Source organism: Bufo gargarizans, chromosome 9, assembly GCF_014858855.1.
Source record: "Bufo gargarizans isolate SCDJY-AF-19 chromosome 9, ASM1485885v1, whole genome shotgun sequence".
In the NCBI taxonomy this organism is placed as follows: Eukaryota; Metazoa; Chordata; class Amphibia; order Anura; family Bufonidae; genus Bufo; species Bufo gargarizans.
In genome coordinates, this window is record NC_058088.1 from 17,103,242 (window position 1) to 17,131,099 (window position 27,858).

Below are 27,858 nucleotides of genomic sequence, written 5' to 3' on the forward strand. Positions count from 1 at the left end.
TTTTTTCATCCTGAAAAACGGTCCGTTTTTTGCGGATCCGTTGTTCCTGAAAATGTTTCCGTATGTCATCCGTATGTCATCCGTTTTTTGCGGATCCGCAAAAAACGGGAACATGTATACATTTCAATAATCAAATAAAGTTGTTTGGATTTCTTTGAAAAAAAATTGAAAAAATAAAATAAAATAAAAAATTAAATATTTGTTATGTGTTTCCAGGAACGGAATCCGCAAAAAACGGATGACATACGGAATGACATCCGAATGTCATCCGTTTTTTGCGGATCCATTGACTTTGTATTGTACCAGGATCCGATTTTTCAGGACAAGAATAGGACATGTTTTATATTTAAACGGACATGCGGAACGGAACAACGGAAACGGACAGCACACATTGTGCTGTCCGATTTTTTCCAGGACCCATTGAAAATGAATGGGTTCAGATCTGGTCCTGATCTGTTCCTGAAAAAACGGAACAGATCAGGAAAGAAAAAACGGACGTGTGAATGGACCCTTACAGCGGCTGGATCAGCCGATTGCAAATATCTTCATACGCTCCACGTACCTCTGCGGAATCTGGCTTTATAGTATGTCTCTTTTTGCAGATCCATCTCTTTTATTCTTTAAGCTGCATGTTGCCTAGTAACTACTTGACTTCCTGTCTGGATGACCACCATTTAATTACATGTGCAAAAAGAGGCAAATGACTGGTCCAGGAGAGGCGGGTTGAGTGTATAATCCTTCCACCATAGGGGTCTGAGCAGACTGGAAGCGAGTGGAGACCTCAATCTACACACTTGGAGCCTGAAGGCCTAACATTGCCCCTGGAGCAGGGAGGTTCTCCTCAGGTCTGTCACTAGACCTACTTTTCTTCTTGCAGATCCATCCCCTTCCCATTGGTTTATTCTAGAAGCTGTTGCCTAGTAACCACTTGACTTCCGGTCTGGGTGACCACTAGAGATGATCGAATTGAAGCTGACGTAATGGAGTTTGATCCGAATTTCAGTAAAAATTTGATTCGCACCGAAGCGATTCGTGGTAACGAAACGCATTTTTTCCTAAAATGGCTGCTGCACGTGTGAGGACATGGTGCAAGGAACTCTGGGAAGGCGGGATCCATAATGCCATGCATGCAGCCAATCAGCAGCCAGCCAGCCCTGTGATGTCACAGCCCTATAAATAGCCTCATCCATCTTGGATTCAGCCATTTTCCAGTGTACTTAGTGCAGGGAGAGATGTCAGCAGGCGCTAGGGACAGTGTAGGCAAAGGATAGGGGGGAATCATTCCACATCATTTATGTAGAACAGGGTTCAGTAGAGAAGGTTACAGCCTGGGTAATAGGAACAATCCTATTATACCTTGCAGCACTGACTGGGGATCCAAATTGCCATTATACAGCTCTGTAATTCCAGCAAACCCTTCTTGTTATTGGGGTGTTACAGCCATTAACAGGGTTTATTACAAGGAAATATTTATACGTCTTATTTGCCCTTGTGCGGTGCAGTTATATGTTCTAAAGCATTTTTGGGCTTGTGGCTTGTATTAGTGGGAAAAAAGGGCTTATTAGCCGCTGTGTGGTGAAGTGCTAAAATTACAGCCCTTTTTGATGTGTATTAGTGGCGCAGTTATATGTTCTAAAGCCTTTTGTGGCGTGTATTAGTGGCAAAAGAAAAATATATTTGCTTTTCAGCGGTGCAGTTATATGTTCTAAATCTAAAGCCTTTTGTGGCGTGTATAACTGTGAAAAGAAAAATATATTTGCTTTTCAGCGGTGCAGTTATATGTTCTAAATCTAAAGCCTTTTGTGGCGTGTATAAGTGTAAAAAGATAAATATATATTTGCCGTTCAGCGGTGCAGTTATATGTTCTAAAGCCTTTTGAGGCGTGTATAAGTGGAAAAAGATAAATATATTTGCTGTACAGCGGTGCAGTTATATATTCTAAAGCCTTTTGTGGCGTGTATTAGTGGTAAAAGAAATATATATTTGCCATTTAGCGGTGCAGTTGCATGTTCTAAAGCCTTTTTTGTCGTGTATTAGTGGCAAAAGAAAAATATATTTTCTGTTCAGCGGTGCAGTTATATGTTCTGAAGCCCTTTTTGGCGTGTATCAGTGGCAAAAAACAAATATATTTGCCATTGAGCGGTGAAGTTCCATTGTACTACAGCCATTTACAGGGTGTATTAATAGGATAGATATGTACTGTATGAACTATTAGCCGTTCTATGGTGAATTGTGATTGCTGTTTTTTCTTTTTTTGGGGTGTATTAATAGGAAAAAGAATACGGGAAAATTGATGGGTGGTTGTAGACCTCATTTTGCTGTACAGACCGAATTACGTTGATTAGCCATTCAGTGGTGAATTTTTTTGTGAAACAACCTTTATGGGGAAAAGTGATGGGTGATTGTAGACTTTATTCTGTATGAACCAAATTACGTAGATTAGCCATTCAGTGGTGAAATTTGTTTGTGATACAGCCTTTTGTGGGAAAAATTGGTCGGTAGCTGTAACTATGGTCAAGGACAAAATATGTCCTTTACGGCCCACTGGGTAAATGTGGTTCCTGCCCAGCCACACCAGCAACATGGCCAGGTGACGACGCTTCCGCCTCCACCTTCTCACGCTGTTGGTCCTGCGACAATGTCCGCCTCTACATCCTCATCCTCCACCATGTACTCAGCCTCCACTGCAGGGACTATTCACAGTGCTCCTCCAGCATACCATATGTGCAGGGCACGGCAGTGTCACGCTGTTCTACACCTCGTTTGCCTGGGTGAATGGAGTCACACAGTGGAGAAACAGCTCCGTATCCTTTGTCAAGAAATCGAATCCTGGCTTTCTCCGCAACAACTGAAAATCGGAACTATGGTGACCGACAACAGGAAGAACATGGTGTCGGCGCTGCGTTAAGGAAGGCTGAGCCATGCGCCCTGCATGGTACACGTGTTCAATCTGGTTGTCAAGTAGTTCCTGAAGTCTTCCACCCATCTGCAAGACATCCTAAAAATGGCCAGGAAACTTTGCGTGCACTTTCAGCCACTCGTAAACCGCAAACCACACCCTCCTTGAGCTGCAGCAGCAGAACAGCATCCCCCAACATAGGCTGATATGCAACGTTTCCACCCGTTGGAATTCCACCCTCCATATGTGGACTATACGAACAGAGAAAGGCCATAAACAATTTCTTGATGATCCAAGCGGACAGGAGTACTCCCCTGTGTAACTTCGATGTCAGTTATTGGCAGCTCATGCGTGATACCTGACGTTTGCTGAGGCCCTTTGAGGGAGCCACGTTATTTTTTGGTAGCCAGGACTGCAGGATGAACAACATAATTCCACTGCTTAATGTCCTGGAACAGATGCTGGTAAATCTGGCTGGTCAGGGGACTGGAGACATGGCGCCTAGATCTCACGGCCACATAAGCCCTGTGGAGGCTGGACTGGAGGAGGAGTACATTGGAACACAAGCAATGTGTAGCGAAATGGGTGGTTTTTACACACAGGTGACAGGAGAGGAGGAGCAGGAGCAGCCAGAGGAGCTACAGAGTGATGAGGAAGACAAGGCAGAGGACCCAGACACACTGTCGCAGGATATGCAGTGAAGATGGAGGCAGGGAGTCCCTCCGAGTCACTTGAACAAATGGCCCGATGCATGCTCACTTGCTTGCGTAGTGACAGCCGAATTGTCACCATTCGGCAGAGGGATGACTTCTGGCTCTCCACCTTGTTAGAACTACTATAGAGATATCCTATGTAGTGAGTTGGCCGCTGTCTATCTGCGCCATCATCCATCCTCTTGCAGGTCTGACCGGGGGGGCCCTCTGCGCTAACGTTCCTCTGCCATGGCTGCTGTGGCAGGGTGGGGGGGTAGGAGCAGTTCCAGCTCCATCAGCAGCAACTTGAGTCTAGAGTCGCTAATGAGCAGATTTCTTCACCCGCCTAGTGAAGAAAGTACTCACCTGTAGTGATGAGTGGTAGGGGCAATATTCGAATTCGCTATATTTTGCGAATATTTTGTAGACTATTCGCCATATATTTGCAAATTCGAGATTATATCCTTGATTGCGAAAATCGGCAATGTAATATTCGCGTAATACGCGCAAAATACTGGCTTGGGTCACTTATGCTAAATTTTTCAAGCTGGTATTAGTTTCCTGAGACTGGAGAAAATGGTTGGCAAGGCAGAGCATTAGAATAGCTTTATATGCAGATAGAGTGCCCCAGTAGTTTTGCGCTTGCGAATTTTCGGCAATTAATGATGCGCATATTTTTTCGCAATACGTGCAACTTTGGACATCACAGCACTATGTCTGTAGCAGGTATGTATGGACAGCAGAACCTATCCCACTGCCTTACACCCTGCACTGGAACCTATCTGCTAAAATATAGATCAATCTAACCTACACTGACTATCTCTCCCTAACTGAACTATATATATAAGTTAACTGTCTAATGTAATACAACAAAGCGCAGAGCACAGCAATGACACGGCTGTCTCTCTCTTTCATAACTGCAATAAACTTTAGAAAATGGCTGCTGGGGAGGTTCTTATATAGTAAGAGGTAGGCAACTTTTCTATTGGTTGCTAGGGATGTTGCTAAGCTGTGACAAAGCCTTCTCATTGGCTCACAAGCTAGAAGAAGGGAGGGATGATCACCTGATGTGTACTGTGTTAAAAAAAAAAAAAAAAAGAATATTCGTCATCATGAATATATAGCACTATATTCAAAATATTCGCAAATTCTCGAAGTGCCAATATTCTCGATAAAAATTTGTGATACTAATATTCACGGTCAACACTACTCAGCAGCAGCTAGACCTGAACCAGCAGGTGGTGGCATACTTGGACAGCACCCTGCCACCCCACATTGAAGATCTGCTGGACTACCGGGCAGCCAAACTGGATTTGTGGCCGCAACTAGCATAGTTTGCCCTGGAAAATCTGTCCTGCCCGGCCAGTAGTGTGGCATCAGAGCAGGTGTTTAGTGCGGCGGAGGCCATAGTTACCCCAATAAGAACTCGCCTGTCCACCAAAAATGTGGAGAGATTAACCTTTGTCAAGATGAATCAGGAGTGGATCAGTCAGGATTTCTAACCACCAATGCCTGATGCATCAAACTAGATCATCCATGGTGCCACACCAACACTTTGACAAAAGAGACCGGTTTCTTCTGGATACCTGCCTCAGCTACTATTCTGATGCTGCCACCCGCCTGATGCCACACATTTGATGCCAAGTGCTCCTTTTTTCACCCACCATCTTCAGCTGGTACTGGTATCGCCACCCACCTCAACACTCGGTCAAGGGGTCACTCTGTGGTCTCCTGATGCTGCTGCCACCTCCACACTATATCACCTTTCCACTCTGTGGTCTCCTTATGCTGCTGCCACCTCCACACTATGTCACCTTGCCACTCTGTGGCCTCCTGATGCTGCTGCCACCTCCACACTATGTCACCTTGCCACTCTGTGGTCTCCTCATGCTGCTGCCACCTCCACACTATGTCACCTTGCCAGTCTGTGGTCTTCTGATGCTGCTGACACCTCCACACTATGTCACCTTGCCACTCTGTGGCCTCCTGATGCTGCTGCCACCTCCACACTATGTCACCTTGCCACTCTGTGGTCTCCTCATGCTGCTGCCACCTCCACACTATGTCACCTTGCCAGTCTGTGGTCTTCTGATGCTGCTGACACCTCCACACTATGTCACCTTGCCACTCTGTGGCCTCCTGATGCTGCTGCCACCTCCACACTATGTCACCTTGCCACTCTGTGGTCTCCTAATGCTGCCGCCACCTCCACACTGTCATTGTGCACACTCTGTGGCCTCCTCCTGATGCTGCTGCTGCTGCCACCTCTACAATCCGTCATTGTGCCACTCTGTGGACTCCTGATGCTGCTGCTGCCACCTCCACACTGTCATTATGCCACTCTGTTGCCTCCTGATGCTGCTGCCACCTCCACACTAGGTCACCTTGCCACTCTGTGGTCTCCTCATGCTGCTGCCACCTCCACACTATGTCACCGGGTCACTCTATGGTCTCCTGATATTGCCGCCACCTCCCCACTGTCATTATGCCACTCTGTGGCCTCCTCCTGATTATGCCACCACCTCCAGACTCTGTCATTGAGCCACTCTGTGGCCTCCTCATGTTTCATCTCTGTTTTGGATCCACTCCTGTTTGTTTTGGCATTAGCAATACTGATGGATTACTGACTAAATGCTGACTGAGTGAAGGTGGATGCTCCACAGACAGTATCCATTTTTTGTGGGTTATTGTTCTGACGGATCAGAGGAAGGGCAAAATAATCAGTGACGTCAACACAAACTTACTGCTGACACCCTCTCCACTCTGTCGGGGGGGCTATACTTGTTTAAGCTTTTAATAGCACAGGTTCTGTAGACATCTATGTGAAATCAGCTGCCGACAGTGTAAAAGGAGTGCACTTCTTCTTGTTGCTAATATCGACCTATAAGGGTGAGTTCATACTTGAGTTATTTGGTCAGTTTTGGCCCCGTAACTCTAAGAGCGACCCCTGTCATATGCATGTCATACTGACTGACAGTATTTTTTCACCACCACAGCAGATTTCCTATACATGTTAGTGCAAGACACAGTGTTCTACAACACTATAAAGGCTCTCTGCAGCAAGGAAATAGCCATTTTGTAACACAATTCACCACAAATAAATTCGGATTGAACTGAATTTTTTCAAAAAATTTGTCGAACCGGCCTAATCTAATTTTTGAAAAAATTGGTCATGTCTAGTGACCACCAATTGATTACATGTACAAAAATGGCCACAACACATTCTATCTGCTGTACAAAAGTCATTTATTTAAGAAGTCCTCATGGTCACTTGCCACCACGGTCTATTTCTTATGTGTTGGCTTTTAAGTAGTGTACTGGGTGAGCCCTATTCTATGTGATAGACATAACCTACATTTTATGAGAGGTTGTAGACTCCCTGGAATACTGGGATAGTGTGGCACTGTTTACACACTTTGTGCTTGCTCATGTTTTGCTTGGTTGGTTTGACATCACCATGGCGTGTGGCACTGCACCCTGTTTACTGCATGATGATGGGGGATCATCGCTTGTCAAAATACTAATTAGAGGGTGTTGACTTACATAATCCTACTGCCACATTGTGCCATTGTCTGTACCATCTGGGGTAATTAACAATATGCAGAGGAACTGGATTGTAACCAGGGATGATTATGAATGAAGCTTTCACAGTCCTGAGAACTCATGGCTTAAAGCTGACCATTGAGGATCTCAGGGGACATGTGTCCACCATCCTCAATGACAAGCTGAAATGGAGTCAGAACCGATCCAGCCTCCTCAAGAGTAAACAGCAGAATCTAGACAACTTCAGTTAGCCATATGTAGACATTAGTAGAATTCCAAGTGTCTATTTGAAATTAAGAAGAGTACAGTGCCAGCATGGCATTGGTCTAGATACTCAACTGCCAGGATGCAATTTTTTGAGATCTTCAAGTGCCACTTTACTCCTGTTCTAGATCCTCAAGTACCAGCATGCTACTGTTCTAGATACCTGAGTGCCAGTATGATATTGTCCTCGATAGCTTGTGTATAGTGTTGAGCGAACTTGTGTTTTAAGTTTGGTATCTAAAGTTCGGGTTATTGAAGAATCACGTTATGGATTGCGCTACCACGGACCATAACGAAATTTAGAATCCATAACGCGATTCTTCGATAACCTGAACCTGAACTTTAGACACTAAACTTAAAACACAAGTTTGCTCAACACTACTTGTGTAGTATTATTCTAGGTGAGCAAGTCTCTGTGTGTTAGTGTTTTACATCTTCAAGTGCCAGTGTTATTGTTCTAAATCCTCAAATGCCAGTTTTCTATGTTCTATAACCTCATGTGCCTGTGTGCTATTGTTCTAGATCCTCAACTGCAAGAATTCTATTCGTCTACATCAGGGATGCTCAACCTGCGGCCTTCCAGCTGTTGTAAAACTACAACTCCCACGATGCCCTTCTGTAGGACGATAGTTGTAGGGTATCGGGGAATTATGGAAGTTGTAGTTTTGCAACAGCTGGAGGGCCGCAGGTTGAGAATGCCTGGTCTACATCCTCATGTGCTAGTGTGTTATTGTTCTATGCCTTCAAGTACCAGTGTTCTGTTGTTCTACTTCCTCAAATGCCATTGTTCTGTTGTTCTAGATCCTTAAGTGCCAGTGTTCTGTTGTTCTAGATCCTGAAGTGCCAGTGTGCTATTGTTCTATGTCCTCAAGTCCCAAATGCCAGTGTTGTAATGTTCTAGATCCTCAAATGTCAGCATTATATTGTTCTGGACCCCAAATATCCTTCTAAGTTCAAAACTGTTATCCCAAGTTGCTAAATTATATAATTCTAGGTCCAAGTATCAGGGTCTAATTACTCTGGGTCACCAAGCATTATTATTATGCTATTATTATAGAGAGTGGCTCATTGTTCTAGATATCCAAGTGTCTGTATGTCAGTTCTTTGGTTCCTCAAGAGCTAGAGTTATTGTTCTGGTTCTTGCATTACAGAATTACATGTCATTGATTAATGGGAGTTTCCATTGCTTGTATTTACCTTGATAAGAGTTCCTCAATTGGTCTTTGAAGATAGCCCTAAGGGCCCATTTACACAATTGGCAGATTACCTGGCCAATTATCATACGAACACTTATTCAAAATTTTTGTCCCATGTAAATGTGCTGCAGATCATGAGAAAACATTTGTTTGTTGGGTGATCCGATCATTGTTTATGTGCCAAATATGGCAGCTCATCACCATCTGTAAACAAATGATGAATCTGTATGTGGATGAATGATAGTAGTAATGATCCTTCATTTCCATACAGAGTGGATGAGTGCTGCATGTAAATGCAGCTAAATGAGTAGGCAATCACTGGGAATGAATGTTTGCTCCCTATCATTGCCCTGTGTATCGGCCACTATTCTGGCATTGATGGCATTCCCAGTTATCGTTCTGGTTCTGATGAGAGTCCCTGCCCTGTTTCTGACTATAATTAGAGCGTCCATTCTTTGCTCTGATAAGAGTTCCCCATCCTAGTTGTGGCTATTATGGTTTCTGGCTCTAGTGAAAGTCCCCGATGAGAGTTCCCTGTCCTTTATGTGTATGTGATGTCCTTTGTTCTGGTGGTAATGAGAGTCATTGATAGGAGTTTCTATTCCTTCTTTTGACTCTTACAAAGCTTTTTTTTCCTGTATTCTGCCTGTGGTGAGAATTACAGATTTGTACTGGATAAAAACACATGAACCTCTTCTGCGGGCGCTGCCAAGGATACCCTATAGATGAAGCGTATAGTTTAAAATGGCTTTAATTTGTCTATGCGTTTCATGGGTAAATTACCCCCTTCATCAGGACAGTAAAAAACAATTGGATTACAGATTACAACCTCCATTCCTTATTTTCTTCTGGGTCAAATAAGGGTCTGTATTCCTCCTTCTTGCTCTGATGAGAGTCCGAATTCTTGTACTGGCTCTGATCAATGTTCCCACTACTTATTCTGCCTCTAATGAGAGTTCTCCCTAATTATAGTTCCAGTTCCTTGTTCTAATGAGAGTGCTCACACCTTATTCTGTTTCTGATAATAGTATCAATTCCTTACCCTGGCACAGATGAGAGTCTCTACTCTGTCTTTGGGGACCGATGAAAGTCTCTGCTTTTCTTTGAGGTCTGAAGAGAGTCTCTATTCTGCTTTGGGGTCTGAAGAGAGTCTTTACTCTGCTTTGGGGTCTAATGAGTCTCCACTCTGCTTCGGGGTATTAGAAAAAAAAAATTTCTTCATCTCTAATCTGCTTTGGAATCTGATGAGTGTCTACTCTGCTTTGGGGTCTGATGAGAGTCTGTACTCTGCTTTGGGGTCTGATGAGGGTCTCTAGTCTGTCTTTGGGTACCGATGAGAATTTCTGCTCTGATCAGAGACTCTATGCTGCTTTGGGGTCTGATAAGAGTGTCTACTCTGGGGTATGATGGGAGTCTCTACTCTGCTTTGGGGTCTGATAAGAGCCTCAACTACACTTCAGGGTCTGATGAGAGTCTCTCCTCTATTTTTGGAGTCTGATAGGAGTCTCTATTCTGCCTTTGGGTCTAATGAGAGTATCTACTCTGCTTTGGAGTCTGATGAGAGTGTCTACTGTGCTTTTGGATCTGATGAGAGTCTCTAATCTGCTTTGGGGTCTGATGAGAGTGTATATGCTTTGGGGTCTGATGAAAGTCTCTAGTCTTATTTGTGGTCTGATGAGAGTCTCTTCACCATATTTGGGGTCTGTTGAGAGTCTCTACTCCATATTAGGGCTCTGATGAGAGTCTCTATTCCATTTTTAGGGTCTGATTGAAGTGTCTCTACTCTGCTTTGGGGTATGATGAGAGCCTCTACTCTGCTTTGGGATCTGATGAGAGTCTCCACTGTGATTCAAGGTCTGATGAGGGTCTCTACTGTGCTTCGGGTTCTGACGAGAGTCTCTACTCTGCTTTGGAGTCTGATGATAGGCACTACTCTAGTTTGGGGTTTGATGAGAGTTTGTACTCTGTTTTGGGGTGTGGTGAGTGTCTCTACTCTGTTTTGGGGTCTGATGGGAGTCTCTACTCTGTTTTGGGGTCTCATGGGAGTCTCTACTCTGCTTTTCAGTCTAATGAGAGTCTCTCCAGCGGATATGCGATATGATGAGAGTCTCTGCTCTGCTTTGGGTACTGATAAGAGTCTCTACTCTGCTTTAGAGTCTGAAGAGAGTCTCTGCTCTGTTTTGGGGTCTGATGAGAGTCTCTCCTCCATCATTGGAGTTTGATGAGACTCTCTTCTCTGCTTTGGGGGTCTGCAAAGAGTCTATACTCAGTCTTTGGGCTCTGATAATAGTCTCTAATTCCATCTTTGGTGTCTGATGAGAGTCTCTATTGTGCTTCAGGGTCTGATGACAGTCTCTCCTCCACCTTTGGAGTCTGATAAGTCTCTTCTTTACTTTGGGTCTGACGAGCATGTCTACTCTGCCTTGGGTGTCGGATGAGTATGTCTACTCTGCTTTGGGGTCTGATGATAGTGTCTACTCTGGGGTATGATGAGAGTCTCTACTCTGCTTTGGGGTCTGATAAGAGCCTCAACTACACTTCAGTGTCTGATGAGAGTCTCTCCTCTAATTTTGGAGTCTGATAGGAGTCTCTATTCTGCCTTTGGGTCTGATGAGAGCATCTACTCTGCTTTGGAGTCTGATGAGAGTGTCTACTGTGCTCTGGGATCTGATGAGAGTCTCTAATCTGCTTTGGGGTCTGATGAGAGTGTATATGCTTTGGGGTCTGATGAAAGTCTCTAGTCTTTTTTGTGGTCTGATGAGAGTCTGTTCACCATATTTGGGGACTGAAGGGAGCCTCTACTCTGTCTTTGGGTACTGATGAGAATCTCTACTCTGCTTTGGGGGTCTGTTGAGAGTCTCTACTCCATATTAGGGCTCTGATGAGAGTCTCTATTCCATTTTTAGGGTCTGATTGAAGTGTCTCTACTCTGCTTTGGGGTATGATGAGAGCCTCTACTCTGCTTTGGGATCTGATGAGAGTCTCCACTGTGATTCAAGGTCTGATGAGGGTCTCTACTGTGCTTCGGGTTCTGACGAGAGTCTCTACTCTGCTTTGGAGTCTGATGATAGGCACTACTCTAGTTTGGGGTTTGATGAGAGTTTGTACTCTGTTTTGGGGTGTGGTGAGTGTCTCTACTCTGTTTTGGGGTCGGATGGGAGTCTCTACTCTGTTTTGGGGTCTCATGGGAGTCTCTACTCTGCTTTTCAGTCTAATGAGAGTCTCTCCAGCGGATATGCGATATGATGAGAGTCTCTGCTCTGCTTTGGGTACTGATAAGAGTCTCTACTCTGCTTTAGAGTCTGAAGAGAGTCTCTGCTCTGTTTTGGGGTCTGGTGAGAGTCTCTCATCCATCATTGGAGTTTGATGAGACTCTCTTCTCTGCTTTGGGGGTCTGCAAAGAGTCTATACTCAGTCTTTGGGCTCTGATAATAGTCTCTAATTCCATCTTTGGTGTCTAATGAGAGTCTCTATTGTGCTTCAGGGTCTGATGACAGTCTCTCCTCCACCTTTGGAGTCTGATAAGTCTCTTCTTTACTTTGGGTCTGACGAGCATGTCTACTCTGCCTTGGGTGTCGGATGAGTATGTCTACTCTGCTTTGGGGTCTGATGATAGTGTCTACTCTGGGGTATGATGAGAGTCTCTACTCTGCTTTGGGGTCTGATAAGAGCCTCAACTACACTTCAGGGTCTGATGAGAGTCTCTCCTCTAATTTTGGAGTCTGATAGGAGTCTCTATTCTGCCTTTGGGTCTGATGAGAGCATCTACTCTGCTTTGGAGTCTGATGAGAGTGTCTACTGTGCTTTGGGATCTGATGAGAGTCTCTAATCTGCTTTGGGGTCTGATGAGAGTGTATATGCTTTGGGGTCTGATGAAAGTCTCTAGTCTTTTTTGTGGTCTGATGAGAGTCTGTTCACCATATTTGGGGACTGAAGGGAGCCTCTACTCTGTCTTTGGGTACTGATGAGAATCTCTACTCTGCTTTGGGGGTCTGTTGAGAGTCTCTACTCCATATTAGGGCTCTGATGAGAGTCTCTATTCCATTTTTAGGGTCTGATTGAAGTGTTTCTACTCTGCTCTGGGGTATGATGAGAGCCTCTACTCTGCTTTGGGGTCTGATGAGAGTCTCTACTGTGATTCAAGGTCTGATGAGGGTCGCTACTGTGCTTCAGGTTCTGACAAGAGTCTCTACTCTGCTTTGGAGTCTGATGATAGGCACTACCCTAGTTTGGGGTTTGATGAGAGTTTCTACTCTGTTTTGGGGTCTGGTGAGTGTCTCTACTCTGTTTTGGGGTCTGATGGGAGTCTCTACTCTGTTTTGGGGTCTCATAGGAGTGTCTATTCTGCTTTTTAATCTAATGAGAGTCTCTCCAGCGGATATGCGATATGATGAGAGTCTCTACTCTGCTTTGGGTACTGATAAGAGTCTCTACTCTGCTTTAGAGTCTGAAGAGAGTCTCTGCTCACTTTTAGGGTCTGATGAGAGTCTCTCCTCCATCATTGGAGTTTGATGAGACTCTCTTCTCTGCTTTGGGGGTCTGCAAAGAGTCTATACTCAGTCTTTGGGCTCTGATAAGAGTCTCTAATTCCATCTTTGGTGTCTGATGAGAGTCTCCATTGTGCTTCAGGGTCTGATGACAGTCTCTCCTCCACCTTTGGAGTCTGATAAGTCTCTTCTTTACTTTGGGTCTGACGAGGGTGTCTACTCTGCCTTGGGCGTCGGATGAGTATGTCTACTCTGCTTTGGGGTCAGATGAGTCTCAACTCTGATTTGCAGTCTGATGAGAGTCTCTCCACCGTATTTGTGGTCTAATGAGAGTCTCTACTCTGCTTTGGGTACTGATAAGACTCTCTACTCTGCTTTAGAGTCTGAAGAGCGTCTCTGCTCTGCTTTGGAGTCTGATGAGAGTCTCTACTCAGTCTTTGGTGTCTAATGATAGTCTCTACTGTGCTTCAGTGTCTGATGAGAGTGTCTCCTCCACCTTTGGAGTTTGATAAGAGTCTCTTCTTTGAAATTTGATAAGAGTCTCTGCTTTGCTTTGGGGTCCGACAAGAGTCTCTTCTCTGCTTCAGGGTCTGATGAGAGCACTGCACTGTCCTTGGTGTCTGATGACGGTCTCTGCTCTGACCTTGGTGTCTGATGAGAGTCTCTACTCCATCTTCGTAGTCTGGTGAGAGTCTATACCCCATCTGTTGAGTCTGAGTCCCCCTCCTCATTGACATGAGAGTATGGTGGGCACCCAGGTATTGTATTCTCTGTTTGCCTGCATCTCTTCGTTCACCTTGTTCCATAGAGATGATGACGGTGAAAGAAAGAAAACAAGGTCACTGTGCACAACATCCCTGTGGTCCTTATCTGCATCTGCTCCTCATTTTCCATCACAAGCCTTCTGTGTCTGGGATGCCTCTAAAGTCACCGGACCTATTTGTATCCAAGATCCTCGCTGTGTGACAATGCAGGCAGCGGGGGTGTGCTCATGTGGGACATTACGGCTAATGACGTGCGGTTTTATGTCCCCAGAGATGGTGCGGAGAGCCATCTGTCTGCAGCACCCATATACCTCACTGCACGCAAGGTCTGCAGACTCAGGCACCCTCCCTGACAGCCTCTAATGGCACTTCCCAGGCTCGGGTTCACAGTGCCTCCTGTCCCCTGCATAATTCCATTATTGGCCACCATACACACTGACAGATATTTCTAGGACTGCATGATTAACTGGAATTTTCATGTAAAGACGCAATGTAAATTCTCCCAAGATCTGAAAACCATTTCTCAGGAGAGTCTGCTGCAGTTGAACATGATCTATTGCTCCTTGTTAACAGCTTCTTCCATTCTATACACATGCATCCTCAGCTAGGCATGCATGTGCTCATAATAAGCTGCTGACAGACACCTCTGGCTGTGGTTTAACTCCTTCTATTCGACAGCATCCGGCATTGGGAGAGGGTCAGGGGACCCCCACACACATTAGAGGGTCGTTCTACCAATGTAAATATGATCACCTTTACTCGATGAGTCCCAAAAAAGTCAGTCTTTCCCCCTCGCCTATGACCACTACTTTATCTCATACAGGTGCATCTCAATAAATTTAAATATCATTAAAGAGTTAATTTGTTTCTGTAATTCAATTCAAAAGGTGAAACTCATATATTCTATAGATTTACTAGAAAAAGTAATGGGCAAATCGCTCCACAGCTGCCCACCCCTAAACTGTGACCTCCATAGCTCCCCGACCCCTAAACTGTGACCTCCATAGCTCCCCGACCCCTAAACTGTGACCTCCACAGCACCCTGCCCCCTAAACTGTGACCTCCACAGCACCCTGCCCCCTAAACTGTGACCTCCACAGCACCCTGCCCCCTAAACTGTGACCTCCACAGCACTCTGCCCCCTAAACTGTGACCTCCACAGCACTCTGCCGTCTAAACTGTGACCTCCACAGTCCCCTGCCTTCTAAACTGTGACCTCCACAGCACCCTGCCTTCTAAACTGTGACCCCCCCCACAGCACCCTGCCCCCTAAACTGTGACCTCCACAGCACCCTGCCTTCTAAACTGTGACCTCCACAGCACCCTGCCTTCTAAACTGTGACCTTCACAGCACCCCGCCTTCTAAACTGTGACCTCCACAGCACCCTGCCTTCTAAACCCCCCCCCCCCCCCACTGCACCCTGCCCCCTAAACTGTGACCTCCACAGCACCCTGCCTTCTAAACTGTGACCTCCACAGCACCCTGCCTTATAAATTGTGACCTCCACAGCACCCTGCCTTATAAACTGTGACCTCCACAGCACCCTGCCTTCTAAACTGCGACCTCCACAGCACCCTGCCCCCTAAACTGTGACCTCCACAGCACTCTGCCGTCTAAACTGTGACCTCCACAGTCCCCTGCCTTCTAAACTGTGACCTCCACAGCACCCTGCCTTCTAAACTGTGACCCCCACAGCACCCTGCCTTCTAAAATGTGACCTCCATAACTCCCTGCCCCCTAAACTGTGACCTCCACAGCTCCCTGCCCCCTAAACTGTGACCTCCACAGCACCCTGCCTCCTTAACTGTGACCTCCACAGCACCCTGCCTTCTAAACTGTGACCTCCATAGCTCCCCGCCTCCTAGACTGTGACCTCCACAGCACCCTGCCTTCTAAACTGTGACCTCCACAGCACCCTGCCCCCTAAACTGTGACCTCCACAGCACCCTGCCTTCTAAACTGTGACCTCCACAGCACCCCGCCCCCTAAACTGTGACCTCCACAGCACCCTGCCTTCTAAACTGTGACCCCCCCCCACTGCACCCTGCCCCCTAAACTTTTGAGTGACCTCCACAGCACCCTGCCTTCTAAACTGTGACCTCCACAGCACCCTGCCTTCTAAACTGTGACCTCCACAGCACCCTGCCTTCTAAACTGTGACCTCCACAGCACCCCGCCTTCTAAACTGTGACCTCCACTGCACCCTGCCTTCTAAACTGTGACCTCCACAGCACCCTGCCTTCTAAACTGTGACCCCCCCACTGCACCCTGCCCCCTAAACTGTGACCTCCACAGCACCCTGCCTTCTAAACTGTGACCTCCACAGCACCCTGCCTCCTTAACTGTGACCTCCACAGCACCCCGCCCCCTAAACTGTGACCTCCACAGCACCCTGCCTTCTAAACTGTGACCCCCCCCCCCACTGCACCCTGCCCCCTAAACTGTGACCTCCACAGCACCCTGCCTTCTAAACTGTGACCTCCACAGCACCCTGCCTTATAAACTGTGACCTCCACAGCACCCTGCCTTCTAAACTGTGACCTCCACAGCACCCTGCCTTCTAAACTGTGACCTCCACAGCACCCCGCCTTCTAAACTGTGACCTCCACTGCACCCTGCCTTCTAAACTGTGACCTCCACAGCACCCTGCCTTCTAAACTGTGACCCCCCCACTGCACCCTGCCCCCTAAACTGTGACCTCCACAGCACCCTGCCTTCTAAACTGTGACCTCCACAGCACCCTGCCTTATAAACTGTGACCTCCACAGCACCCTGCCTTATAAACTGTGACCTCCACAGCACCCTGCCTTATAAACTGTGACCTCCACAGCACCCTGCCTTCTAAACTGTGACCTCCACAGCACCCTGCCCCCTAAACTGCGACTTCCACAGCACCCTGCCCCCTAAACTGCGACCTCCACAGCACCCTGCCCCCTAAACTGTGACCTCCACAGCACTCTGCCGTCTAAACTGTGACCTCCACAGTCCCCTGCCTTCTAAACTGTGACCTCCACAGCACCCTGCCTTCTAAACTGTGACCTCCACAGCACCCTGCCTTCTAAACTGTGACCTCCATAGCTCCCCGCCTCCTAGACTGTGACCTCCACAGCACCCTGCCTTCTAAACTGTGACCTCCACAGCACCCTGCCCCCTAAACTGTGACCTCCACAGCACCCTGCCTTCTAAACTGTGACCTCCACAGCACCCTGCCTTCTAAACTGTGACCTCCACAGCACCCTGCCTTCTAAACTGTGACCTCCACAGCACCCTGCCTTCTAAACTGTGACCTCCACAGCACCCTGCCTTCTAAACTGTGACCTCCACAGCACCCTGCCTCCTTAACTTTGACCTCCACAGTCCCCTGCCTTCTAAACTGTGACCTCCACAGTAGTGTAGAGTACGAATATTCGAATAGTGAATTTTTATCGCGAATATCGCCACTTCGAGAATTTGCGAATATTTAGAATATAGTGCTATGTATTCATTATATCGAATATTCATTTCTTCCATCTGAACACATGATTCCTCTCTGCTTCTTGCTTGTGAGCCAATGAGAAGGAAGCAATCGCAGCAATACTTAGTGCACCAATCGGTAATCTGTAGTCAGACCTGCTAAAATGTGAAGTTGCACGTAGTGCGAAAATATATTCCAATCACTGCAGATTAGCGCAATCGCCATTATATTGGAGCACTTGACTCTATCTGCATATAAAGCTATTGTAATGTCCTGCCGTGCCGACCATTTTCTCCAGTCTCAGGAGAAACTCATGAAACTTCTAGCAGCTTGAAAAATGTAGCCAAAGTGACCCACGTCTGTATTGTGCGTTACAAATTCACATTACGCGATTTTTCCATTGCCGATTTTTCTCATTCAATAAAATAATCCCGAATTCTAAAAATTTGCGAATATATGATGAATATTCTACAAAATATTTGTGAAATATTGCGAATTAAAATATAGCCCCTGCAGCTCATCACTACTCCACAGCCCCCTGCCTACTTAACTTTGACCTGCATGGTGCCACCCCCTTAATAGTGACCTCCATGCACCCCGCCTCTTAACTGTGACCTCTACAGTACCCTGCATCCCTAACTGTGGCCTCCTGGGCACTGTGAGGCTGTTATGGGGGCACTGTGAGGCTGTTAGGGGGGCACTGTGAGGCTGTTAGGGGGGCACTGTGAGGCTGTTAGGGGGCACTGTGATCTGGGCACTGTGAGGCTGTTATGAGAGCACTGTGAGGCTGTTATGTGGGCACTGTGAGGCTGTTATGGGGGCACTGCGAGGCTGTTATGGGGGCACTGTGAGGCTGTTATGAGAGCACTGTGAGGCTGTTATGGGGTCACTGTGAGGCTGTTATGAGAGCACTGTGAGGCTGTTATGGGGTCACTGTGAGGCTGTTATGAGGGCACTGTGAGGCTGTTATGGGGGCACTGTGATCCGGGCACTTTGAGGCTGTTAGGGGGGCACTGTGAGGCTGTTAGGGGGACACTGTGAGGCTGTTAGGGGGGCACTGTGATCTGGTCACTGTGAGGTTGTTATGAGGGCACTGTGAGGCTGTTATGGGGGCACTGTTATCTGGGCACTGTGAGGCTGTTATGAGGGCACTGTGAGGCTGTTATGGGGGCACTGTGAGGCTGTTATGGGGGCACTGTGATCCGGGCACTGTGAGGCTGTTAGGGGGGGCACTGTGAGGCTGTTAGGGGGACACTGTGAGGCTGTTAGGGGGGCACTCTGATCCGGGCACTGTGAGGCTGTTAGGGGGGGCACTGTGAGGCTGTTAGGGGGACACTGTGAGGCTGTTAGGGGGGCACTGTGATCTGGGCACTGTGAGGTTGTTATGGGGGCACTGTTAGGGGACACTGTGAGGTTGTTATGGGGGCACTGTGTGTAGTCAATGAACTAATTTTATCTGCTCCCTCTTCTACTGTCTATAGGTTAAAAATACAGGGTCACATAAAAAGGGTGGGTTTTCTTGTTTCCAAAACACCCACCCGGAGCAGCCACCCATATCTACCATATGAAAATATTCTCTCCGCTTGGAGCCACCACCAGGGGGAGCTCCTATGTATTTATTCAGTTAGTACTGACATTAGGGAGAGTTGTGGACTCCCCCTAGTGGTCAGGGATTTGGGGACTTGAAGCTCTATATTAGAACTTCAGGGCTTATATATTATAGCAGTACAGAATTTTAAACCCTTCATTATTCTCCACCACCAGGCATATTAGGTGTTACCCCCTAGACCTCCAGGGATATTAGATATTAACCCACCACTACCCTAGAGCACCATGGATATTACAGTCAACCCCCTGACCACCCTAGTTTGTAATACCATTACTATATTAGGGAATTGTAATATGAGTGATTGCCTGTCCTCCACCAGGGAGTCACACTGGGTGCCCGTCATACCCATTTTTTTTTTTTACCATAGATCCCTGCAATGGCCTGTCACTAACAGAACCCTCAAAGTGAAACGTCCCTTTAAGCAGTTGTCGGGGGACAGTCGCCTGGTGCAATCGCTGAATATTATTCATGTAGTCAGGGATGAAAAGCACAACATGCAGATATTTCTCACATGACGCATCTCTGAACACAGAGAAGCGGCTCGGCGAACTGGAAACAGCTAATGTCACGGGTGTGACTGGTGAAGATGGTTCAGATTTAACACAACCATACGACGGTGAGGATCAATCAGTGCAAAGGCCAGGCACTATAACAACACTGAGTGCAAACAGATGTAGCAGAGGTGATTTTGTTATTCGGCACAACTCATGGCAATATCACATTGCAGAGGTTTTGCATGGGACTGCAGAAAAACACATCAATGGATAGCGCCAGGAAATGGAAACTAAATCTGACAGTCCCCAATATCAGTTGCTGGGGATGTAGTAGAGCTGAGTATGATTGGGCAGAAGTATGGGGGGTGAGATATATTACTGTGCACAGACAGTACAGCCTCTATGAGCCAGTATGCTGCGTGTAGTTTTGCATAGGACTGTATGGAACTGATAAAGATCCCAGTGTTCTAAATACAGATGTAGCAGAGTTGAGACTAATATTCTACATGGAATTGTGGGTGATCACACCAGGAACAGACACAAAGAAATAGAAAAAACTCATGTGCATGTACAGACGTAGCAAAGCTGAATTCGTAATTTGCAGAAGTCAAGCTGGTCATGTCCACTCTGCTACATCTCTACATGCAGAACTTAGGCTAGTCATTTCAGTTCTGCTACATCTGTCCAAGCAGTACTCATGCTGGTCAATTAAGCACTGCTACATCTATCCAAGCAGATCTCATGCTGGTCATATCCACTCTGCTACATCTGCACATGCAGAACTCACGCTGGTCATATCCGCTCTGATACATCTGTACATGCAGAACTCATGCTGGTCATATGCTCTCTGCTACATCTGTACATGTAGAACTCATGCTGGTCATGTCCGCTCTGCTACATCTGTACATGCAGAACTCATGCTGGTCATAGCTGCTCTGCTACGTCTGTACATGCAGAGCTCATGCTAGTCATATGCTCTCTGCTACATCTGTACATGTAGAACTCATGCTGGTCATATCCGCTCTGCTACGTCTGTACTTGCACATTAGTTTTCTGGTGTGCAAGTTTTATGCAAAAATTTCCCCACTAATTTACAACATAGACTGGCTTAAATTATAGTATAAATGCGGCGCTTCTTACCCCAGCACACTTCGGATTGCCAGGCTAGGGTTTTGCGAAATTTTGGGGTCACTTGCAGAAAAAAAAATCAACTTTTTGCCTTTTTTTCCAGGTTGGTTGTTAAATTTGGTGCATTTTTAAATTTCACGCTTTTGTCCAGAAATGCCACTCTGATTTTTCAACTGCACCCCCCAAGGAATGAGTTTTTTTAAAAATGTTGCAGTGCTAAATCTAGAGTTGAAACTAATTTACAAACCTAGCCGCGCCCACTAAAGTGGTGTGAAAAATGCAAAAACTCACAAAACCCAATTTTTTTTATTTTTTTTACTTTCTCATGCCAGATGCTGGAGTGCAGGGCTTAATACAGTCCCCCTTTTGTGTTTCAATTCCTCAGCATTTTAAGATCTCTATTCTGCCACAGATGTACGTTAGAGAAGTCTCTGACTGGTTGTGAGTGGTAATCTCTGTACAAGCAATGGTAGACAGCTGAACACACTAATATCCATAGGTCGTGGTACCAGTTGTATCTGAAGTTCCAGTGAGGAGAATACAATGGAGATGCTTTGGTAATATATTGAGTTTACCTTAAACAAAGACATATAGAGGTCAAAACGAATGCTCTCACCAGCTCTGAGTCTGCTGCAGGAAAGAAACACACAGGACCAGAACAAACAGGATATGATGTCACTAAAACAGATGAGTAGACAGAGAGCAAAGGCTATAGGATTTACCGCATTTTTCGCCCCATAAGACGCAGTGTCCCTGCATCTTATGAGGTGAATATGAATGAGCACTTCCAGAAGGACCAGGAAGCGGTGAACGCTCTGTACTCTCCGCTTCCTGGTCCTCGGCTGTCGGCTGTGCACAACGTGAGGGCGCTCTGTGACCTCACACTGTGCGCGCCAGTTCACAGCACAGCCAACAGCAGGAGGAAGAAGATTGCCGGCGGTGAGGAGCGGCGGCGTCCAGAGGAGCAGGAGAGGTGTTTTTTTTTTTTTTTTTTTATCTGTGGCATGGGGGGCTCATAAGGGAGCCTTATAAGTGACATGGGGGCTAATAAATGGCACTAGGGCTTATAGATGGCATGGGGGCTCATAAATGGCGCTGGGGCTCATAGATGGCATGGGGGCTCATAATGGGGGCTGATCTGAGGCATAGGGAGGCTGATCTGAGGTCTTACTGGGGTCTTATTAACATTGTGGGTCTGATTGAGGGCCTTATTGACATTGCGGTTCTGATTAGGGCTGTCAGATGAGGTCTGATTAACATTGGGTGTCTGATTGCTAGCCTGATCTGAGGTCTAATGAAAAATACTTTTTTCCTATTGTTCTCCTCTAAAACCTAGATGCTTCTTATGGGCTGGTGCGTCTTATAGGGCGAGAAATACGGTACATAATACAGGTGGATTAGGAACAGATCCAAACTTCTGAGTTAGAAGAGTTGCTGGAGTAAGAATGACAGGGGATTCTGGGTCCATAGATACAGGTCTTGCGTTGACAATAGCAGATACCTCAGCTAGGAAGGTGGTCAAAGTCTATTAGCATGCAGTCCAATATTTTGCGGGTGATGCCTATCATCCTTTACCATGAACCGCCCATATAAGAGGCATGAGGGGGGTTAAAGCTCCATGTACAACCACTGTTGGCCAAGTAGTCTTGAATTGGCTAAGAGTCGATTTGCAATTCTCTGCAGGCACCTATGAAGTTGTTTCAACAGTCAGATCTCATTTGCTATACTGGTCCTCTGATGGCTAGAAATTGTCTTAAAGCATTGATGAAACTAGAAGCGTTCATGGATTCTATTACTTCAATGTGTATAGCAAGTACACTTAAGCATGTAAACAACACTGCCCATCGTTTGCTGTAAACATGACCACCTTTGGTCCTTTGTGCAGTGACTGTCCAAGGCCCGATGAAATCCAGACCAACATATGTAAATGGTGGTTCGGTTCTTGTCCTATCAACTGGCAAATCAGACATTTGTTGATGTTGCAGTTTTCCCCTTGCCTTGAGATATTTAATGCAATGGTGAATTATGTGAGCAACCTGTCTTTTTGCTCCCACTATCGAAAGACCAGCAAAGCACCCTCAGTGAAAAGTCTGCCTTGGTGCTTGATTCTTTCATGATAATGCCTTATCAGCAGTGTAGTAACATGGTAATTGGCAGGAATAACGAGGGGATTCCTTTCTGAAATCTCTAACCAACGAAATCTCGACCACCAAACCTCAGCATGCCGTGATCGTCAATTACTGGTTTCAAGTTGACAATGGGGCTGTTTTTTGGGATATCTTGCTCGTCATGTATGCATTTCAGTTCCATGTAAGAGAAACTCTGCTGTATGTTACATATCACAAGCAACTCACTTAGGACAATATCTTCTGCAGTGAGAGGTTCATGGCACACGTGCCAACTGTAACATTCAGTGTTATGTTTGTCAGCGCAAAAGCACTGTAGAATGTGGACTAACCTTGCAATGGTGTGACCGAGCCTTGACCATCTGGAGAAGCGTTCAAAGCGATGACAGCACAAGCCAGACCTCCTTTCAGACTTGGTGACAAGGGTACTAACTTCAGGGCGAATCTCAGGATCTTCATGAGGGTCTTGGAGACTGAAGACGTCTTGAGTAGGAGTTTCTTTACTCTGGTTCAGCAAAAACTCTGGACCTTGTTTCCTTTTGAGCGGATCTATGGCTTCCTCCGCTGTGGGCAAGGATTTGAGTGCGTCGTCCACGTAGAAGTCTCTTTCAACAAAGTTTCGGGCATCTGTCCCAAACTCTGACTCACCATCAGAGGCAGCCCTACGTAGGCCATTTGTAGCAACAGCAGGTGAAGGACTGTTACCCAACACGTGCACCTTCATGCGGCATTCAACCATTTCCATGCTGGTGTCATTGTCTCTGTGCCAAAGAAACCTGAGGTAATTTCTGTGGTCTTGCCGTATGATAAAACAGTGGAACATTTGTTCAATGTCTGCAGTAATGGCAACTGGCTCCTTTCTGAATCTTATAAGTACTTCTAACAGATTATTGGACCTGTGAGAAGGACTTTGTTCAGAGATACGCCATTATGTTTGGCACTTGAGTCGAATACCACTCTTATCTGGTTTGGTTTCCGTGGTTGATATACTCCAAAGGAGGAAAGGTACCAGCATTCTTCATGCTCTTGCAAAGGTAGAGCCGGCTCTGCATGTGTCATGCTTGTTGCTGTGTGCCATGACAGGTTAGCCGTGCATGCGGTTTCTAGGGGCAATGTGTTGGTTACTCTGCTGGTGTGTGCACTGCCCCTTATATCTTAGTTCCTTCCCTGTCTTGTTCTGAGGGGTTAACTCCCTGGCTGGGTGTGGCCACTAGGTTTATTTATCCTGTGGCTTACAGGCTGGAGTTAGTCATCCTCCAGCCTCTGTTGGTGCTGGAGTCTTGCTCATGTCCGGCTTATTCCATCTGCCCAGTGCTTGAGGGCCACCTTGTGGAACATCAAGGTCTCAGCAATGGCTCTCCTATGTTTTCCCTTCGCTACCCTACTTTATGTGTGGTGTCGTTTGTATGGGTAGGTGTTATGTCTGGTTGTTGTTACATGTTTGGTGGTGTTTGTTGTCCAGCATGTTTGCTAGACATTGTCTTGTCTATCGGTGTGTCCCCCGGAAGGGGGTTACAGGGTTACCTGTATGCAGGTCTGCCTGGGGCCGCCATGCTTCCTGTTTGCATGGGGGTCCAGGCAGTAACTGGTGTACTGGATACCTGGGTGTGGTTTTTTGTACTGTGTCCTGTGTGGGCACCAGTACTCATGCTCGGGTTCTAGTTGTTGTGGCTGTGGCAGGTAAGTGTGTTGTTCTGTGTGCTTACCTGCCAATCCAGTAGCTATATGCTGTCTGTTTTTCCTGGCTTCTAGGCTGATTGAGCCTCCTGGGCTTCTGTGTATTGGAGAACAGGTAGTCTCAGCCCTTACCCTATTTTTTCAGGGATTATCAGGGCAACTCAGGTTCCTAGGGTCCTGGGTATGAGCCATCCTACCATCCAGGTCCGCTCATATTGGTAGGAGTAAGGGCGAGGGTTAGGAAAGCAATAGGAGGTGACCTGCTCTCTTACCCCAGCCTCTGGCCTAGTTGCTTTTCCGTCTGCTACACATTGTACGGTGGGAGGTTTCCCCCACTCACCATCGTGAAAGCATGGTCATTGTGAAATGACTTTTCAATGAAGGCCACAAAAAGATTTTTCATTTCAGGCTTGTTTTTTAACATACGTTGCAAGGAGATAAATCTGGATAGTGCTTATTCCCAGTTGTCAGGAAGTCTGGCTCTTACAGCACGGAAAGGTAAAGGTGCAACCCAGTGGTTAGATGCATCTTTGAAGAATCCATTTTAATAAAATATTTGTCATCTATGGACAAGGCTAAACGGTTGTCCTCTGGTGTTGTACAAAACACTGATCTTTCTAAGTTATCATAAAGGGTAGGAATGATGTCTGGTGCCTTAAGGAGGTTAGAAAGCTTTTCCTTGTGACCATTTTTGAGCACAAAAGTTTTGAAGAAGTTCACTTGAGATGATTTGTGGCTCTTATTTATACATACATCGCCCACAATCACCCAACCTAAGTCGAGTCTCTGTGTATATGGAGCTTTGTCAGGACCGTTGCATTGTTGCCGCACCTTGTGGACTTTCAGAATGTCTCTCTCGAGCAAGTGTAGGACGTCAGCATTCATGTCCATAGGAGGAATCTCACTAGCTAGAGGTTTCAAGTGGGAATAATGGTATGCAGCTTCTGGAGTAGGAATTTCATCTCTTTCATCAGGTATCTGCTCACATTCAATTAACGTTGGCAAGGGTATATGAACATTCCCTTTAATGGAGGAGATAAGGTATCCAGTGGCTCTTCTGCCATAAGTCTCTACTTGACCAGAACAAGTTGTGATGGTATATGGCGTTGCTTTTCCCGTTATGCCAAAAATCTCAAAGAATTTAGGTTTCGCCAGAGACCTATTGCTTTGTTCATCTATAATGGCGTACATTCTGGTGGCCTTTTCAGATTGCCCTTCTGGGTAGACATTGACCAAACACACTTTTGCACAGCACTTGGAACCAGTCTCCTTGCCACATATTTCCATACAGGAGGAGGAGACAGTCGTGGTAGCTAGCTCTTGAGCTGGTGGCTCCCTGCCATTCTTCTTCTGAGCTTGGTCACTGATGCCTTCCGCTCTCCCCCTCCCCAGTCCCATCAGCTCCACTCCCCCAGTGCCTTTAGCTCTCCCCCACCCAGTGCCATCAGCTCCCCTCCAATGCCACCAGCTCCCCATGTCATCAATTGCTCCACCTCCCACTGCCATCAGCTCCTCCCCTAATGCCACCAGCACCCCCTACTTCCATCAGTTCCCCCACTTACCCTCCTAGCCATCAGTGCCTACCCGTAGCGCCAGTGAACTAAAATATCCTGTGTACTTCAGGATCCAAAGCAGCGTTGTGTGAGCAGGCGGGTGACCACGGAGCGTGAGTAATAGCAAGCTCTTCACTCACACTCTGTGGTCACATGGCACAAACCAATCATCGATTCGAGGATTATTTTGTGTCGAGTTAATCGATTAATTTAAGTAATCGTTTCAGCCCTACTCTGGGGGATCAGCTGGTTCGACGCTAGAAATTACCTTGTTATTGGTGGACGACGATATCAGGGTTCACCCAGTTGGTGACTTAGAAGTGGCGTTGGTACATGCGATTTAGCAGGAGGAGCAGGCGATGATTGCCTTACACATATCTGGCAGTGCGGTGGGCTGGGTCCGCCACTTCTCCTGGGATGAAACAGTTTAGGTCGGTACCTTGCCAAAATGCTTGCTCGAAGACCTTCAGTTTAGCTAAGGTAGCTGCCTCTTACCTTTCTGTTTGGAGAAATTTTAGTTGGGCTTCTGCCTCTGCATTCTTCTTTGCGATCTCAGCCTCCTTCTTAGCAGAGGAACTTCTTACACTGGCTTCCTCTGATTCTGCCCGGATCTCTATAAGCTTGTCATGTAACGCCGAACTTCCGGAACGAGAGGTTTTGGAAGATGAAAAATATTTGGTTGAAGTTGATCGATGGGATCTCACCTCCTGCAAGTGTGCGATGCGGGAGTTCTGCCTTACTCTTAGTGTCTTGTACTCTTGGAGGAGATTCTTTCTCTCTGTCAACTCTTCTGAAGCATCATCAAAATCAGAATAGTTCAGAAAGGTAGTGCACTTTGCAGACAGTCGCTGATAGCGAACATAGGCGTCAGTTAAACGATTCAACGCTGTAATTAACTTTGGCGCATCATTTTTATAGCGTGAGAGAGCTGCTATATAGTGTTCAGTTCTTTGCCATAAATCATTAAAATTGTCACTGAACTCTTCTTTGGTTGCCTCAAAGTTCTCTCTGATCTTTTGTGTTGGTTTGATAACACGTTTAGATCGTACAGTTTGTTAATCAGTGAACATGGACTCTGCTTCCTGTATATCTGAGTTTTTGGGAGCAGGGCGAGTTTCCGTATTTTCACTGACCGAGAAATCCACGGAATGTCTTGTGGATATGTTATTCCTGTTTAAGTGGTACTGTATCTTTAAGAAAGGATTTTGGCTTACTCACTGTGCTTATGAATAGTGTTGAGCGAACTTGTGTATTAAGTTTGGCGTCTAAAGTTCGGGTTTCGGGTTATCGAAGTATCCCGTTATGGATTCTAAATTCAGTTATGGTCCGTGGTAGCGGAATCCATAACGGGATACTTCGATAACCCGAACTTTAGACGCCCAACTTAAAACACAAGTTCGCTCAACACTACTTATGAAGCCCTGTGCAAGTAAGATGGTGGACAGCTCTAAGCTTGCAGACTGCGGGTAGACATGCAAAGACTGTAGATTTAGGCTTCATTTCGACTATTCTGCCACAGATGTACGTTAGAGAAGTCTCTGACTGGTTGTGAGTGGTAATCTCTGTACAAGCAATGGTAGACAGCTGAACTCACTAATATCCCTAGGTCGTGGTACCAGTTGCATGTGAAGCTCCAGTGAGGAGGATACAATGGAGATGCTTTGGTAATTTATTGAGTTTACCTTCAGCAAAGACATATAGAGGTCAAAACGAATGCTCTCACCAGCTCTGAGTCTGCTGCAGGAAAGAAACACACCACACCAGAACAAACAGGATATGATGTCACGGAAAGGGAGGAGTAGACAGAGAGCAACGGCAATGGGATTTACATAATACATTCAGGAAACCTATAACAAGAATGACCACAGGGTGGCAGCATTACATAACATGGTAATGACATGATAACACAAATACAGCAATTAATCCTAAATGCTAGAACTGCACAATCTCTGCTGGCTGTCACTGAAAGAA

General features: G+C 46.3%; 1 protein-coding gene across 1 annotated transcript in view; it reads right to left on the bottom strand.

Moving 5' to 3' along the window:
• The window catches only part of LTB (lymphotoxin beta), a 38,470-nt gene extending 15,236 nt beyond the window's left edge, over positions 1–23,234 (bottom strand). Inside the window, exon 1 of the mRNA XM_044268376.1 lies at positions 22,990–23,234. Coding sequence (XP_044124311.1) covers positions 22,990–23,019 — 30 coding nt within the window. The 5' untranslated portion in view covers positions 23,020–23,234. The remainder of the gene's footprint in view (positions 1–22,989) is intronic.
• Between the last annotated feature and the right edge of the window lie 4,624 nt (positions 23,235–27,858).